Source organism: Pan paniscus, chromosome 7, assembly GCF_029289425.2.
Source record: "Pan paniscus chromosome 7, NHGRI_mPanPan1-v2.0_pri, whole genome shotgun sequence".
NCBI lineage: Eukaryota > Metazoa > Chordata > Mammalia > Primates > Hominidae > Pan > Pan paniscus.
Genome location: NC_073256.2, coordinates 120208899 through 120223499, shown reverse-complemented (window position 1 = coordinate 120223499; position 14601 = coordinate 120208899). Strand labels below are relative to the sequence as shown.

Sequence of the window (14601 nt, the reverse complement as noted above, 5' to 3'; positions counted from 1 at the left end):
AAGATAATTTATTCTGCAGGTTCTGGCAGTCAGAATAACTGGCTTTTAACTTTATTATGCCCGGGTACAATGCATATTATGTCAAACAAATATAACTTCTTTAAATATTCACGTGTAATCTTCTCATTTTGCATGTCTAGTATTTGATGCTTTGCTATAAAGCTACAGGTCCACAATCCCTTTTTCATAGAATTCTGAAATCCAAAAAGTCTTTAAAAAAATTTTTTATAGCTTCCTTGATGTGACCTTAACTGATTTGGGAAAAAAAAAAAAAACAAAAAAAACTTGACCTGAATCTGTGCTGATTTGAGGCTATTTTTGTCTTTACTTATCCCATTTAGTGTTAATATTCCTAAATTTTGCTTCAGAAATATTGTGGTTGCAGGGTGCTGACTCATTCTCCTGAAGAATATTACATAACATATGTAAAGTATGTGTACTACATTATGGTTCAAAATCTGGAGAATTCTGAATTCACAAAGATACCTAGTCCCAAAGGTTTCTTGACTAGAATTTGTAAAATTGGCAAGAGAAAATTCCGCATTCCAGAAATGTGTTATCCTTACAAATCAATAAGAGTTTGCTCTATTGGACACCGAAATCCTGGGGTTAATTTTCTGTAGATCAACAATATTATTTGAAAACCATTAAAAGGAGTTAAAACAGCCTTCATGGAAATTATTTGGCCCATAGCATTGCAAAGCATGTAGCTATATGAACTCTGCTTGAACTGGTCCACTAGGATTCCCGTGCAGGTAGTCTGAGATCCAGAATTGGCTTCAGAGTTAGGTTTTAAATCAACCACCTGAATTTTGATGGAATAAACTAAGTATCTGGAAATTTTGGAAGTTGCTTACATAATCCTTTTCTTTCATAATTTAGAATGTGTGTATGATGTAGTATGTGAACACTGTAAAAATGTCTTAAAATATTTTAAGGTCAATATCAAAGATTAATGGGCCCCTAATTGTGAAAAAGTTTTTGTGAGCCTTTTGAGAAATCCCCTAGGCCAGGTGAGGTGGCTCACACCTGTAATCCCAGCACTTTGGGAGGCCAAGGCGGGCGGATTACATGAGGTCAGGAGTTCAAGACCAGCTTGGCCAACATGGTGAAACCCTGTCTCTACTAAAAAAAAATATAAAATTAGTCGAGCGTCGTGGCAGGCGCCTGTAATGCCAACTACTCGGGAGGCTGAGGCAGGAGAATCACTTGAATCTGGGAGGCGGAGGCTGCAGTGAGCCGAGATCGTGCCATTGCACTTCAGCCTAGGCTACAACAGCAAATCTCCGTCTCAAAAAAAAAGAAATCCCCTAGGTCTTGATGCTGGAGTAAAGGTTTTCCAGTGGGCTAGTTTTCTATTTATTTTGGTTGTAGGTTCAATTATAATTAATGAATTAGCCTAATGGAAAATATTTTAAAACTTAAAAAGCTAAGTTTGCTTCTCATAGTGGATCCAGTGATGTGGTCAGATTCATTATCACATACCCTTTAATGTTGTGCAGTATGGAAAAGGGATTCAGTTAATTGATTTGCTTAAATGGGCTCTTAACAAGTTTGCTTTAAAAAGTTTTTTTTTTACCTGGTTGTCATTAGTCGGCTCTATATATTCATGTAGGAACTTCAGAAGAACATCAGCATTTTAAATATTCACATTTTGTCTCCTAATCTTTAGTATTTACACATGCCTTAGTAGGAGCTCCCTACCTAATTAGGATTATTTTAACTAGGAAAAAAAAAATATGTGTATGTATATATATATATGTATACATATATATGTGTATATATATATGTATACATATATATGTGTATATATATGTATACATATATATGTGTATATATATATGTATACATATATATGTGTATATATATATGTATACATATATATGTGTATATATATATGTATACATATATATGTGTATATATATGTATACATATATATGTGTATATATATGTATACATATATATGTGTATATATATGTATACATATATATGTGTATATATATGTATATATATATATACACATATATATATATACACACATACATACATATATATTTTTTTTTTGACAGAGTCTCTTCCTTTCGCCCAGGCTGGAGTGCAGTGGCACAATCTTGGCTCACTGCGACCTCCGCCTCCCTGGTTCAAGTGATTCTTCCGCCTCAGCCTCCCAAGTAGTTGGGATTACAGGCACCCACCATTATGCCCGGCTAAATTTTGTATTTTTGTGGAGATGGGTTTCACCATGTGGCCAGGCTGGTCTTGAACTCCAGGCCTCAGGTGATCTGCCCCCCTTGCCTCCCAAAATGCTGGGATTATAGGCGTGAGCCACCGCGCCTGGCTGGAAAGATGTTCTTTACGAATTTGCTAGTACTCCTTCCTCATGTTTCACTGTAAGTTATCAGTAGGAAAGGGAGGTTGTCCGCTGGGTGCGGTGCCTCACACCTATAATCCCAGCACTTTGGGAGGCTGAGGCCGGCAGATCATCTGAAGTCAGGAGTTTGAGACCAGCCTGGCCAATATGGTGAAACCTTGTCTCTACTAAAAATACAAAAATAAATTAGTTGGGCATGGTGGTGCACGCATGTAATCCCAGCTACTAGGGAGGCTGAGGCCTGCTTGAACCCAGGAGGCGGAGGTTGCAGTGAGCCAAGATGGTGCCACCGCACTGTAGACTAGGAGACAGTGCAAGACTGTCTCAAGGGAAAGGGAGGTTGTTGACCCTGACTGCAGAGAAAGGGGAAAATTTCAGTTTTGATATTTGGTACTTTTTTTTCTTTTCTCCCCCCACCCCCCGATTTAATTTCTCACAGATGATATTTGGTACTTTAAGGATACTGTGATATGAGCAAATGTAACAGAACATTCATTAATGGCGGTTGATACTCTTTGACCAAAAAGATGAGTAAAACCACTATCGTTGAAATACACAGTCTGTATATCCCCTTGGCATACATAAAGTAGAGTCAATGGTGTGTCAATGCTTGTGTAAAGTAGCAGAAAAATATTCTGTAAAAGCACAATGTGAATACTAGCATATTAATGGATAAACAAGGTTTTAGAGACATGGTATTTCTTGCTTTGAGCAAATTTAGCATTTTTTTTAGGAAGGTCAAAAAGATTGGAAAGCACCGTAGACCAGTTTTTTCTTTCTTTTTTGAGACGAAGTTTCGCTCTTGTTGCCCAGGCTAGAGTGCAGTGGCGCGATTTCAGCTCACTGCAAACTCCACCTCCCGGGTTCCATCAATTCTCCTGCCTCAGCGTCCTGAGTAGCTGGTATTATAGGCATGCGCCACCATGCCCGACTAATTTTGTATTTCTAGTAGAGACAGGGTTTCACCATATTGGTCAGACTTGTCTCGAACTCCTGACCCCGTGATCCGCCTTCCTTGGCCTCCCAAAGTTCTAGGATTACAGGCATGCGCCACTGCGCCCGACCATAGACCAGTTTTTAAACGGGATAAATGGCTTTTGCATTTATTACAGAGGTTAGTTTAGCTGAGAAAATTAATACTGACTACCAATCTGTGTGTTCCATCACAGTCTTCACCCAACCTGATCTTGTTTCAGAGTTTTCCAGTTTGGGTCTCCCCACACCCCACCCCAGGTAAACCAATCCCTTTTGCGATATTTAACTTCCATTAGAATAAATGAGATATTGCATATATGAAAAAGGCTTGTAAACCTTAAAATCTAGTATATGGCAGGCTACTGTTCTAAACTGGCCATTGTTCAGATAAGCCTAAGGAGACTCTTCCAAGTTGAAGTGCTTACATACTGGTGAGGCCCCAGGGAGCACAGATATTTTGTCCTTCCTCCATTCCAGGGACATCCATGCCCAGTCAAATCAAGCAATTTGTCACAAGTTAACTAAAGCAGATATTTAGCTTTCCTTTTCGTTAATCCACTGTTTTTTACATTATGCATGAGTAGAAAATACTGTGTAGCATACTGGGTTACAGGGATTAGGATAGTCAGGTTCAACCTGCCCAGGCCATAGCCAGCCATCATGAGGTCCAGCCACGGTGTGCATGCCACCACGCCCTGCTAATTTTTGTATTAAAAAAATTTTTTTTTACTATTTTTTTTTGAGATGGAGTTTTGCCTTTGTTGCCCAGGCTGGAGTGCAGTGGTTCAGTCTCACTGCAACTTCTGCCTCCTTAGTTCAAGCAATTCTCCTGCCTCAGCCTCCCAAGTAGCTGGAATTACAGGCACACACCACCATGCCCAGCTAATTTTGTATTTTTAGTAGAGACAAGGTTTCGCCATGTTGGTCAGGCTGGTCTCGAACTCCTGACCTCAGGTGATCTGCCCTCCTCAGCCTCCCAAAGTGCTGGGATTACAGGCGTGAGCCACCGTGCTTGGCAGTATGAGCTTTATGTTGACTTCAGATTACTTTTTATCTGCTTCTTGCTCTTTACTGCAAGGATCCTCTGATGCCCAGTTTGCAAAGATCTCCTAAACAAGTATGGTATCTTCTTAGCTCATGTAGGTTCAGCATGAACATGTTATATTTGGCATGACCAAAGGTAGGATGGGGTTATCCTGGTATGTTCAACATGGAAATTCTGACAAAACAATCACCCCAAAAATAATACTCCTAATGAGAGGTTTGCTATCCTAAATTCATGAAGAGCTCCTTCAGATAAATAAAAGGCAAAAACAAGAAAATGAGCAAAAGACTTGAAAACTGTTTGCCACTAACAATCTAGCAGTTCCAGTCCCAGGTATAGACTGTAGTCCCTAGATCAGTGCTACTTAAACTGCCAGTCAGTGGAATAAGGACTCTAGTACTAAAATGTAAAGTACCACATTGCCCAACACTGTTTTAGGGTCACATAGAAGAATAAAACCATTAAGTAACAAAGGAATGATGATTAGAGAAGGTCTAAACAAATTCTAAGGGAGATGTACAGGGGCCTCTGAGATATTGCATCTCATTTCTTTCTTTTTTTTGTTTTTTGAGACAGTCTTGCTCTGTCACCCAGGGCAGTGGCGTGATCTTGGCCCACTGCAACCTCCACCTCCCAGGTTCAAGCGATTCTCCTGCCTCAGCCTCCCAAGTAGCTGGGATTACAGGTGCCCACCACCGCGCCCAGCTAATTTTTGTATTTTTAGTAGAGACAGGGTTTCACCATCTTGGCCAGGCTGGTCTGGAACTCCTGATCTCATGATCCACCCGTGTCAGCCTCCCAAAGTGCTGGGATTACAGGCGTGAGCCACCATGTCCGGCCAGCATCTGATTTCTTAATAACCTGCTTAACTTGGTCTTGGTTGCAATTACTGTATTGCACATGTATTCTATATGTTTTCCTTGGGTGAGTAGTGGACAGGCAGGCAATGAGCTCTGCTTTAAGGTAACCAAAATAGTGTGTCTCTTTAAAGGATTATTCCCTATGCTTAATTGTAATCAGGAAAGCTAGAAAACTTGAAATTAATATGATTATGTACTTCATGTTGTATTGTAATAGTTATCTTTAATGTTATCACATCTTAGTTGCCAAAAGGGATATAAATATTTCACTTGAGTGCAGGTACACACACACTTTAGTACACACACATTTTCTCCAGAAAAAAAATTTAGTCTTCACATTGAATAGTCAAGACATTTTTAAGGGAGTCTAATTGTGTTAATTCCACATGCAAAAATAATATTGCTGTGAGAATTGTGTATTTTGTTTTCTCATTAAGCTACATTTTAATATTTATGGTGAGGCAGTTCATTGGGCAGTCCTTACACAGGCACTTCAAACTTAGCCTGTTGGGCTTATAACCTTTGGGATTTTTTGCCCCCTTACATATTTCCTATTCATTCTTCTTCTTCTCTTTTAAAATAAATCTTTAGCAGTCACCTTTAGTCTTCTTCCTCTAAGGTTACTCAGTTTTTTCAACCTCATCACCTGAAAAATAAGTTTAGGGGTATGCATTGTGATTACTGGCTTTCTTATTGAAGCAAGCCTTGTCCTGATTTATCCTGAGTACTCAATGTAGGCTGTTGTTATTGTCTATCACTTATTTTGGGGTCCAGGGTGGCAGAAGTTTACCTGATCTTATGATCACTAAATTTATAGGATTTCCTACCAGTTTCAGTATATAGCTTCCTGGAATTCTTTTGTAGTGTTTCAGACCTACTCAAGGTCTCACATCTATGGTAGATGTCATTCTTTAGAAGCTTCTAGTGCTCTTCTGGTCAATTACTTTTAAAGGTATTCTACGTGGTAAGTAACATTTTCTGTTGTAGGTAGAATGCAGAGGGGACTTAAGCAACATTGTATATTTTTAAAGCTGTGAGCTGGGTGCTAAGTCATCAAATGCCTATGTAAAAATAAAAGTAGAAATGCACCTAGGCATCTTCAGAGTAACAGTAATAGTGTAAATTTCAGAATATCTTTTCTCATTTTTAATGAGTAAAAATCCTTTTAGAAAAACGGTTGATGTATTAAGGTTGGGTTTCCTGCTTAGGTATCTCTGAAACAGTATTCTCAACCTTTCAGCTCTCCCTGTTCTACTTCCAGGGAGGTCTTCACTTCAGAAATCCAAGACTCATATTCATCCAGCTTGGTGTCAAGTGGGCTGTTGCTGCCAGAATTATCTTGTGATTATTTGAGAGATGTATCAGTTTCTTCTGAAGTACAATCAACTGTAGAAGCCTTTGTAGCAGGTGTGTAACAAGGCAAGTGCCCAGCTCCTGCAGCCACTACTCTTGGAGCTACCCTGTCGATGAACATGAGGACTCAGCAGCCTCATGAAAGGCTCCAGGGAGCAGTGTGTGGTTCTTTGGAGCCTTTTGTTTCTTTTGGCAGCTCTTCATGGAAAAATGTATTAAAAAAACACCAATATGAAGGTGTGAATAAGGGATGTTACATATTTTTTCTTCTCAGTTATGAGTCTAAGAGGAAATTATTAATAAAAGTAGTATTGTGGTTATACGCTACTGTATTAGTGTAAAATAACCTGAGCTTTCTCAACCGTATGTTAATAAGGTGGTTGAAAATAGCTTAAAAGTGCTTGTGAGTAGAGAATACTTTCTAGTGTCTATTGATAATACTAGACATCAGAGCTAGATTTGCTGTTCAGTTCTAATGAAGAGAATCTAAGATTTACATGGAGTAGTTTTTTTTTCAAGTTTAATATAATTAGTTCAAGGTCTAATAGCACCAGAATGTGTTGCAGCCAGTAAATCAGTCCTGTTTCTGATCTGTAAGCCAGAAGAAGTGGTACAGTTTCTTTTGGGAATTATTTCCACTCAGAATTGCAAGGAGATACTTGATACATCACCTTGGTTTGAGTCTGCATTCTTAGTGGAGGGTATGGAGACGTCCTGGAAAGAGTCCCTGTGCGGGGGTTTTTGTTTCTTGTTTTTGTTTTGAGATGGAGTCTTGCTCTGTCACCAGGCTGGAGTGCTGTGGCACAGTCTCAGCTCACTGTAACCTCCGTCTCCTGGGTTCAAGCGATTCTCCTGCCTCATCCTCCTGAGTACCTGGGACTACAGGTGTGCATCACCACACCCAGCTAATTTTTATATTTTTAGTAGAGACAAGTTTCACCATGTTGGCCAGGATGGTCTCGATCTCAACCTCGTGATCTGCCTGCCTCGGCCTCCCAGAGTGCTGGGATTACACTGTGCCCAGCCCCCTGTGGTGTTGAAGATTGAGGTAGATTAACTTAGTGAATCTGGAGTAAGGTATAAACTGCTCACCCCCGACACATGCACACTTATTTTCATGCTTGCTCCCTAGAACATGCTGTGTCTTAAGACTTTTGGTTTGACATATTGTCGCCAATTAACTTTAATACCTCCTGAAAACGTTTTGGCAAAATATTTCTTAGTGCTTTCAGTAAGGCATAAATGTCACAACATAAACCTTTCTTTTTTTTAACAATGGAACTGTAAACTATTTTTGCTAATATATTAAGAAAACTGCAAGCAGTGATCCCAGAGTTATGATTTGAGCTGCTTTTTTAGGACTCTTTCAGTGAGATTGGGGCACAACATATGAAAGACTCAAGCAACCTACCTCACCCACCTACTTGTCCCTTTTCAGTTGGAAATACTGGGTTTCCAAGTGGCATTTCATTTGAACAAAGAGTTTGTTGCCTCAAGATATATTAGAAAATTTGACCAGGCATAGTGGTTCACACTGGTAATATCAGCACTTAAGAGAGGCAGAGACAGGAGGATAGCTTGAGCCCAAGAATTAGAGACTAGCCTGGCCAATATAGTGAGACCCCATTCTCCATAAAGAGAAAAACAAAAAAAGAAAACTTTTGCTGCAGATGTTTGTGTTTTACAGATTGTTTTGAGGAATTGGCTTTTTTTTTTTTTTTGGCCTTTTAGTCTTTAACAGTAGCTGATAGTTGAGCTTTGCATTCACAGGCATGGGTAGCTTAATGACAGAGATAGATTCTGAGAAATGTGTTGTTAGGTGACATTGTGGTTGTTTGAACATCATAGTGTACATACAGAAACCTAGATAGTACAGCCTACGACACACCCAAGCTGTATGGTGTAGCTTACTGCTCCTAGGCTACCATCCTGTATACTGAGTTACTGTACTGAATACTGTTGACAGTTGTAACACACTGGTAAGTATCTGTGTATCTAAACATAGAAAAGGTACAGTAAAAATATGGTATTATGAGACCACCTTCATATATTTGATCTGTCCTTGTTAAAAATGTTGTTATGCAACGCATGACTATACATCTGGATTGCTTGCATATCAAAGTTACGGGCTTCTTTTAAGAATGTGAAAGAGCTGGACAGAGTGGCTCATGCCGGTAATTGCAACACTTTGGGAGGCCATGGTGGGAGGATGCTTGAGGCCAGGAGCTTGAGACCAGCCTGGGGCAACATAGTGAGACACTATGAACAAAGAGTTTTCTACAAAAAATAAAAAATTAGCTGGACATGATGGCATGTGCCTGTAGTCTAAGCTACAGGGACTGACTGAGTGGAGGTGGGACTGAAGGCTGTGGTGGGAGGATCGCCTGAGTGGTTGAGGCTTCGGTGGGCTGTGATGCCACTGCACTCCAGTCTGGGTGACAAGAGTGAGAGACCTTTTCTCAAAAAAAAAAAAAAAAAAAAAAAAACGGGAAAAATCGAGCTACTTTTTCAATACACTTCCAGGGAGTTCATTACCACCACCCCTAAGTTTAAGAACTCCCCACTTTGTTGTGAAGTCTTTTGTCCATTTGTTTCTGAGTACCTATTCTGGGCTAGGAATTTACAGCAATCTCAAAGCCTTCAAGAGAGCATCAAAGAAAATAAACCTCCATTAGAGCTTTATTGGTTTTTTTTTTTTTTTTTTTTTTTTTTTTAAGAGATGGGTTCTCCCTATATTGCTCAGGCTGATCTCAAACTTCTGGCCTCACAAAATCTTGCCTCAGCTTCCCAAAGTATTGGGTTCAATCAACTACTTTATTGTAGTTCTCTGTATAACGAAAGAAAACAAATGTTAATGTACTACATCTGTGGATTCAGGTGATCCTTAATCCATTTTGTCAAGTACTGCCAATATAGCAAATGAATTTTATTTCATTTTTGCAACAGAATGATTTTGTCACTCAGCTGGGACGTGGTTAACAACTCTGCTGTTACTTCTGAAGTAACAGTTCCATTTCAAAGATGAATAGTCAACTCCACAAACATTTTATCTTTCCTTTAGAGGAGGTCATGTTTTTTCACTATTTTTATTTATATTGATAATGCCACTATATGTCAGCTGTTTTGGTTTAGCCTTCAGTTGATGTTTAAAATTATTTAGCTTCTATAAAAGTCTAATTTATAGTGACAAGAAGCTGGTCAGTGGTTGCCTGGGGTGGAGTTGGGGATTTGCTGCAAAAGGGACATCATATGAAGAAAGGCTGTGAGTAGGCGTGATAATGTTTTTATACCAGTGTGAATAAACTTAGCATTTTTCAACAAGTATGAGTGTTCATATGTCTGAAAGGGGTTAGTTGATTATGTGGATATGATAAAGTTCTTTTAAAGAGACTGAGAACTGTGTTGGATTTCCCAAAAAAAAAGGAGTCCTGTGTTTTATAGGGATGGGGTGCTGGGGAAGCAAGGTTTTCATATTGTTTTAAATGTAGTTTGATCATTAGTATCTCTAGAGCTAACCTACTTAATTATTCTATTCCTCAGTATATAAATGGAGATAATACCGTCATTGTGGTTTTAAGGGTTAAGAGAATTAATATTGAATAGATGAAACACTTAGGCTGGGAGACTGCTATAAACATGTTTACTGTTAGATTTAAGCTAGCTTAGCAGGCAGTCAGAGTTGAACCTATGAAATTATATGGTTTGAAAATATTTGGGAAAAAATATCTTTATCCATATCATCATACAACTGTAGCAGAAGCTCTGAAGAATGTAGGCAGTCAGCCAGTAAGACTTGATCCAGTGGGCCTGATGTTTTTATAAGTACTGAGGATCCTGACTGTTAAACGAAAATTACCCTTCCTAAGAACACTATGGTTGTAGGAAATGGAGGTTTATCTTATCCTGACTTAAAAGCTAGACCTTCTGTATTTGGCAGCAGTTTTGTGTTGTCGTTCATAATCAATAACCAAAGGTTTTCAAGTAAATACTAAATACTACATATATATTAGACTATGCCCAGAGACTTAGCAACAGCAACTGAGATACAATTAAGTCCTCATTGAACATCATCAGTAGGTTCTTGGAAACTGCGACTTTAAGCAAAAAGACATAGACAGCAAGCCCTCAAATAACATTTCATTATAATGTTAAGAAAAAAAATGGTTTCGTTTTACCTCTTTTACTTAAAAGACACAGTTTGCAAGAAGCTATTGACATAAAGTGAGGACACAATTTACTTATTTTTTTTTCCATTTCAAAGTATTTTATTTAGGCCAAAAGTCTTGATTTTGTATTTTTTCATTTATTAATAGTAAGATAAATGAAAACTGGCTGCTATGCCAAAGAGGTTAGTGATGTTAAACTTAACAGGAAGTTTCTACCTTATTTTCTTATATTTATCTTTTTAAATGAGTGACCTTTATTTTTTTAATTGTTCTTAGTGCTCAGTTGAATATCCCCCCAAAATTGGTGCTTTAAATTGCTTAAAATAAACATGTATTCTTAGCCTAAAATGTCTATTTTCTGGGCACAGATTTACAGCAGTCCTGTTATAACAATCTTAGAGAATGTGCAGGCTGTGATTTGACGTCACTGCACAGGTATTAGGTCTATTTAGATAGGCCTCAATTAACTTGGTAAAATAAAAACATCCTAAACTTTTCAGTCTGTGCTATATGGCATGAAAGATCTGATGAGTTGAACTGAATGTAGTTGGCTTCTTGGAAATGAAGCTGTTAGTGTTTGAAAAGTTAAAACTGAGTATTTGTATTTCATGAAATTTGACTAATACAGCTTATTAAGGACTGTTTTGGTGCAGCCAAAATGCTGACACTTTTAAGAACCATCGAAATGGAGTATACTTTCAGGACAGTGGCCATCACCCAAGGGTGAACTCTAGTTTGGGGCATTAGGGAGGGTGGAGGGGGGTGGTGGGAGGAATCAAGGACACAGGAAAGGATGTGCAGGTTTTAAAATAGGCTGCCCAGACAGCTGGTCAATGGCCATTATTAATGTGGCAACCAGAAATTAGTACCAGATATTGAGTAGTATCCTGTCTGGTGGACCTGTTTTATCTCATTTATGTCGAAGTTATTTCCTAAAGTAACCTAAGGACCAGTGAAGTTCAACAAAGAAGATAAACCTTTATGTCAGTATAGTATGTGCTGCCTTAGGACAATGAGTGCTCCGGGGGAGTGGGCAGGTTTATTTTATTGATTTGAGTGGAGAGGGATAGGATTTAGCCTAAAGCCTTTTTAAAAATCAGATTACTTAGTAACTGGCTCAGGATGTACAGATACCTAATTTACAAATGTAGTTTCTAATTGTGTTATTTTTGCATTTCTGGTAATTGACAATTTTAGCTCTATTCTAGCCAGCACTGAAACAGATGTTTTTAATTTATATGCTCTATGATTTTTTTTTTTTTTTACAACAACCTGTTGAAGAAATAATTAAGGTAGTTAACTGAGGTTTAGAGACATTGATGTAGATTCTCCTAAATGATATAGCCAGGACCAGGTCTTCTGACTCCTAGTCCAGTGATTTCACCAAAGCGACTCACCTCATAACATTGCTAACTTGATATAGCTAGTACTATTTTAGCTTGAGGTAAGGCTTAGGCAGTCTGTATCAAAGCTTCAGATTGTTCCCTCAAGCCACCCTCCACTCTCACCCGTTTTTATTACTTTCACCTATTTGGGAATTTTTTTTTTTTTTTAGGAGAGACGGAGTCTTGCTATGTTGTCCAGGCCGGTCTCAAACTCCTAGGCTCATGCAATCTACCGGCCTGGGCCTCTCAAAGTGCTGGGATTACAGGCATGGGCCACCATGCCCGGCCAGGACTTTTATTTATAAGACATTTATCTGCAATTACCTGGCAGTGCTATTACGTGGCTGACAGTATATTGGAAGTTGAGACTGGTATTTTGATTTCTTGGATGCAGATACTTATTTCACTAGCTTTCTTTACTCTTAAAATGGGTAAAATTATGTGTGTTATAGGAACGCAAAACAAGATAATAATACAGATTGGGTCTGCAACTCTGTAAGTAAGGTGACCATATAGGCTTGTAATATATTGTGTATATATGTGAGTTACCCCTTCAAATTATATTGACCTTTTTGGGTAAATGTATTTTAATTCATGTATTTGCTTTTTTAAATGGGCGTTAAAGGAAATTAATAATGTGATGTTTCTGAAATTGTAAAATTGCATAAATTCCTCACTAAATTAGGCACTTAGCACACTTTCATTGACTCGTACATTATGTCTATTGAAATAATACAGACTTTTATATAACTTATATTTTGACAGTTTGTTGCATATTCTAAGGACCCAGACATAGGCTTGGTGGCCCGTCTCTTGTCTTTCCTGGTTTATGACTTTCGGCTTTGTGGAATACGGCTGAGATGAAAGGATTTATTGATGATGCAAACTACTCCGTTGGCCTGTTGGATGAAGGAACAAACCTTGGAAATGTTATTGATAACTATGTTTATGAACATACCCTGGTAAGTGCCATTTCTCAAATACAGTGTTTGTCATTTTCCAAGCTCTGAAACATGAGTGCTTTTTAATTTCCAAGATGGTAATCTGATCAAAAGTACTTGGTTCATATGCTATCTGATTTAACTTGACCTTCCTCCCCCACACCCACTCCCCTTGAGTAGTGATCCATTTTTCTTTCCAATCCACATTATTTAAAAATCCTCCCTATGGCCCTTTACCTTCTATGCCTTTTAGCATCTGGCACCCACATATGTTCTGTTTATTCTGTTGATGTGATGCCAGCCAACCTTCTAATCAGTACATGGCTTCTTACTCATTTTTGTCAATTTTCTTTTCTTTTTTTTTTTTTGGAGACGAGTCTCACGCTGTCGCCCAGGCTGGAGTGCAGTGGCGTGATCTTGGCTCACGTGCAACCCTCGCCTCCTGGGCTCAAGCAGTTCTCTCTCAGCCTCCTGAATTAGCTAGAATTACAGGCGCACACCACCACACCCGGCTAATTTTTGTATTTTAGTAGAGACGAGGTTTCGCCATGCTGGTCTTGAACTCCTGACCTCAGGTGATCTACCCACCTCAGCCTCCTGAAGTGCTGGGATTACAGGCACGAGCCACCGCGCCCAGCCTCAATTCTTTTTTTTTGCTTGCTTGTTTGAGATGGATTCTTACACTGTTGCCCAGGCTGGAGTTCAGTGGCACGATCTCAGCTCACTGTGACCTCTGCCTCCTGCGTTCAAGCAATTGATTTAGGATCCTTATGCCTCAGCCTCCCGAGTAGCTGGGATTACAGGTCTGTGCCACCATGCCCAGCTAAGTGGTTTTTTTTTTGTTTTTTTTTTGTTTTGAGATGGAGTCTCCCTCTGTATCCCAGGCTGGAGGGCAATGGCAGTATCTCGGCTCACTGCAACCTCCGCCTCCCAGGTTCAAGCGATTCTCCTGCCTCAGCCTCCCAAGTAGCTGGGATTACAGGCGCCCGCCACCATGCCCAGCTAATTTTTTGTATTTTTAGTAGAGGTGGGGTTTCACCATGTTGGCCAGGCTGGTCTCGAACTCCTGACCTGAGGTGATCCGCCCACCTTGGCCTCCCAAAGGGCTGGGATTACAGGCGTGAGCCACTGCGCCTGGCCTAAGTTTTTGTATTTTTAGTAGATGGGGTTTTGCCATGTTGGCCAGGCTGGTATTGAACGCCTGACCAACATGTGATCTGCCAGCCTCGGCCTCCCAGAGTGTTGGAATAACAGGCGTGAGCCACTGTGCCTGGTCTCAGTTGTATTCTTCAGTGGATATTAATTTACTTTCAGGTAATTTTGGTTGTGTATGTTCATTGAGAATTTGATAATTTATCCTGAGTACTTACTCTCTGCTGCTCTAGGAGTCAACTTCTGCAGAATCATATACTCAGTGCTACTTAAGGTGATTTTCTTTTTTTTTTCTCTTTGAGACGAAGTTTCACTCTTGTTGCCCAGGCTGGAGCGCAGTGGTGCGATCTCAA

General features: G+C 39.3%; 1 protein-coding gene across 4 annotated transcripts in view; it reads left to right on the top strand.

Annotated features, from left to right (window-relative positions):
* Positions 1-14601, top strand: part of AZIN1 (antizyme inhibitor 1) — a 38256-nt gene that overhangs the window by 7925 nt on the left and 15730 nt on the right. For 2 of the 4 annotated variants that reach the window (NM_001291493.1, XM_034965515.3), the window contains 2 exon segments: positions 6513-6658; positions 12921-13117. In NM_001291493.1, the coding sequence (NP_001278422.1) occupies positions 13016-13117 (102 nt within the window). In that variant the 5' untranslated portion in view covers positions 6513-6658; positions 12921-13015. 4 annotated transcript variants of the gene reach the window in all.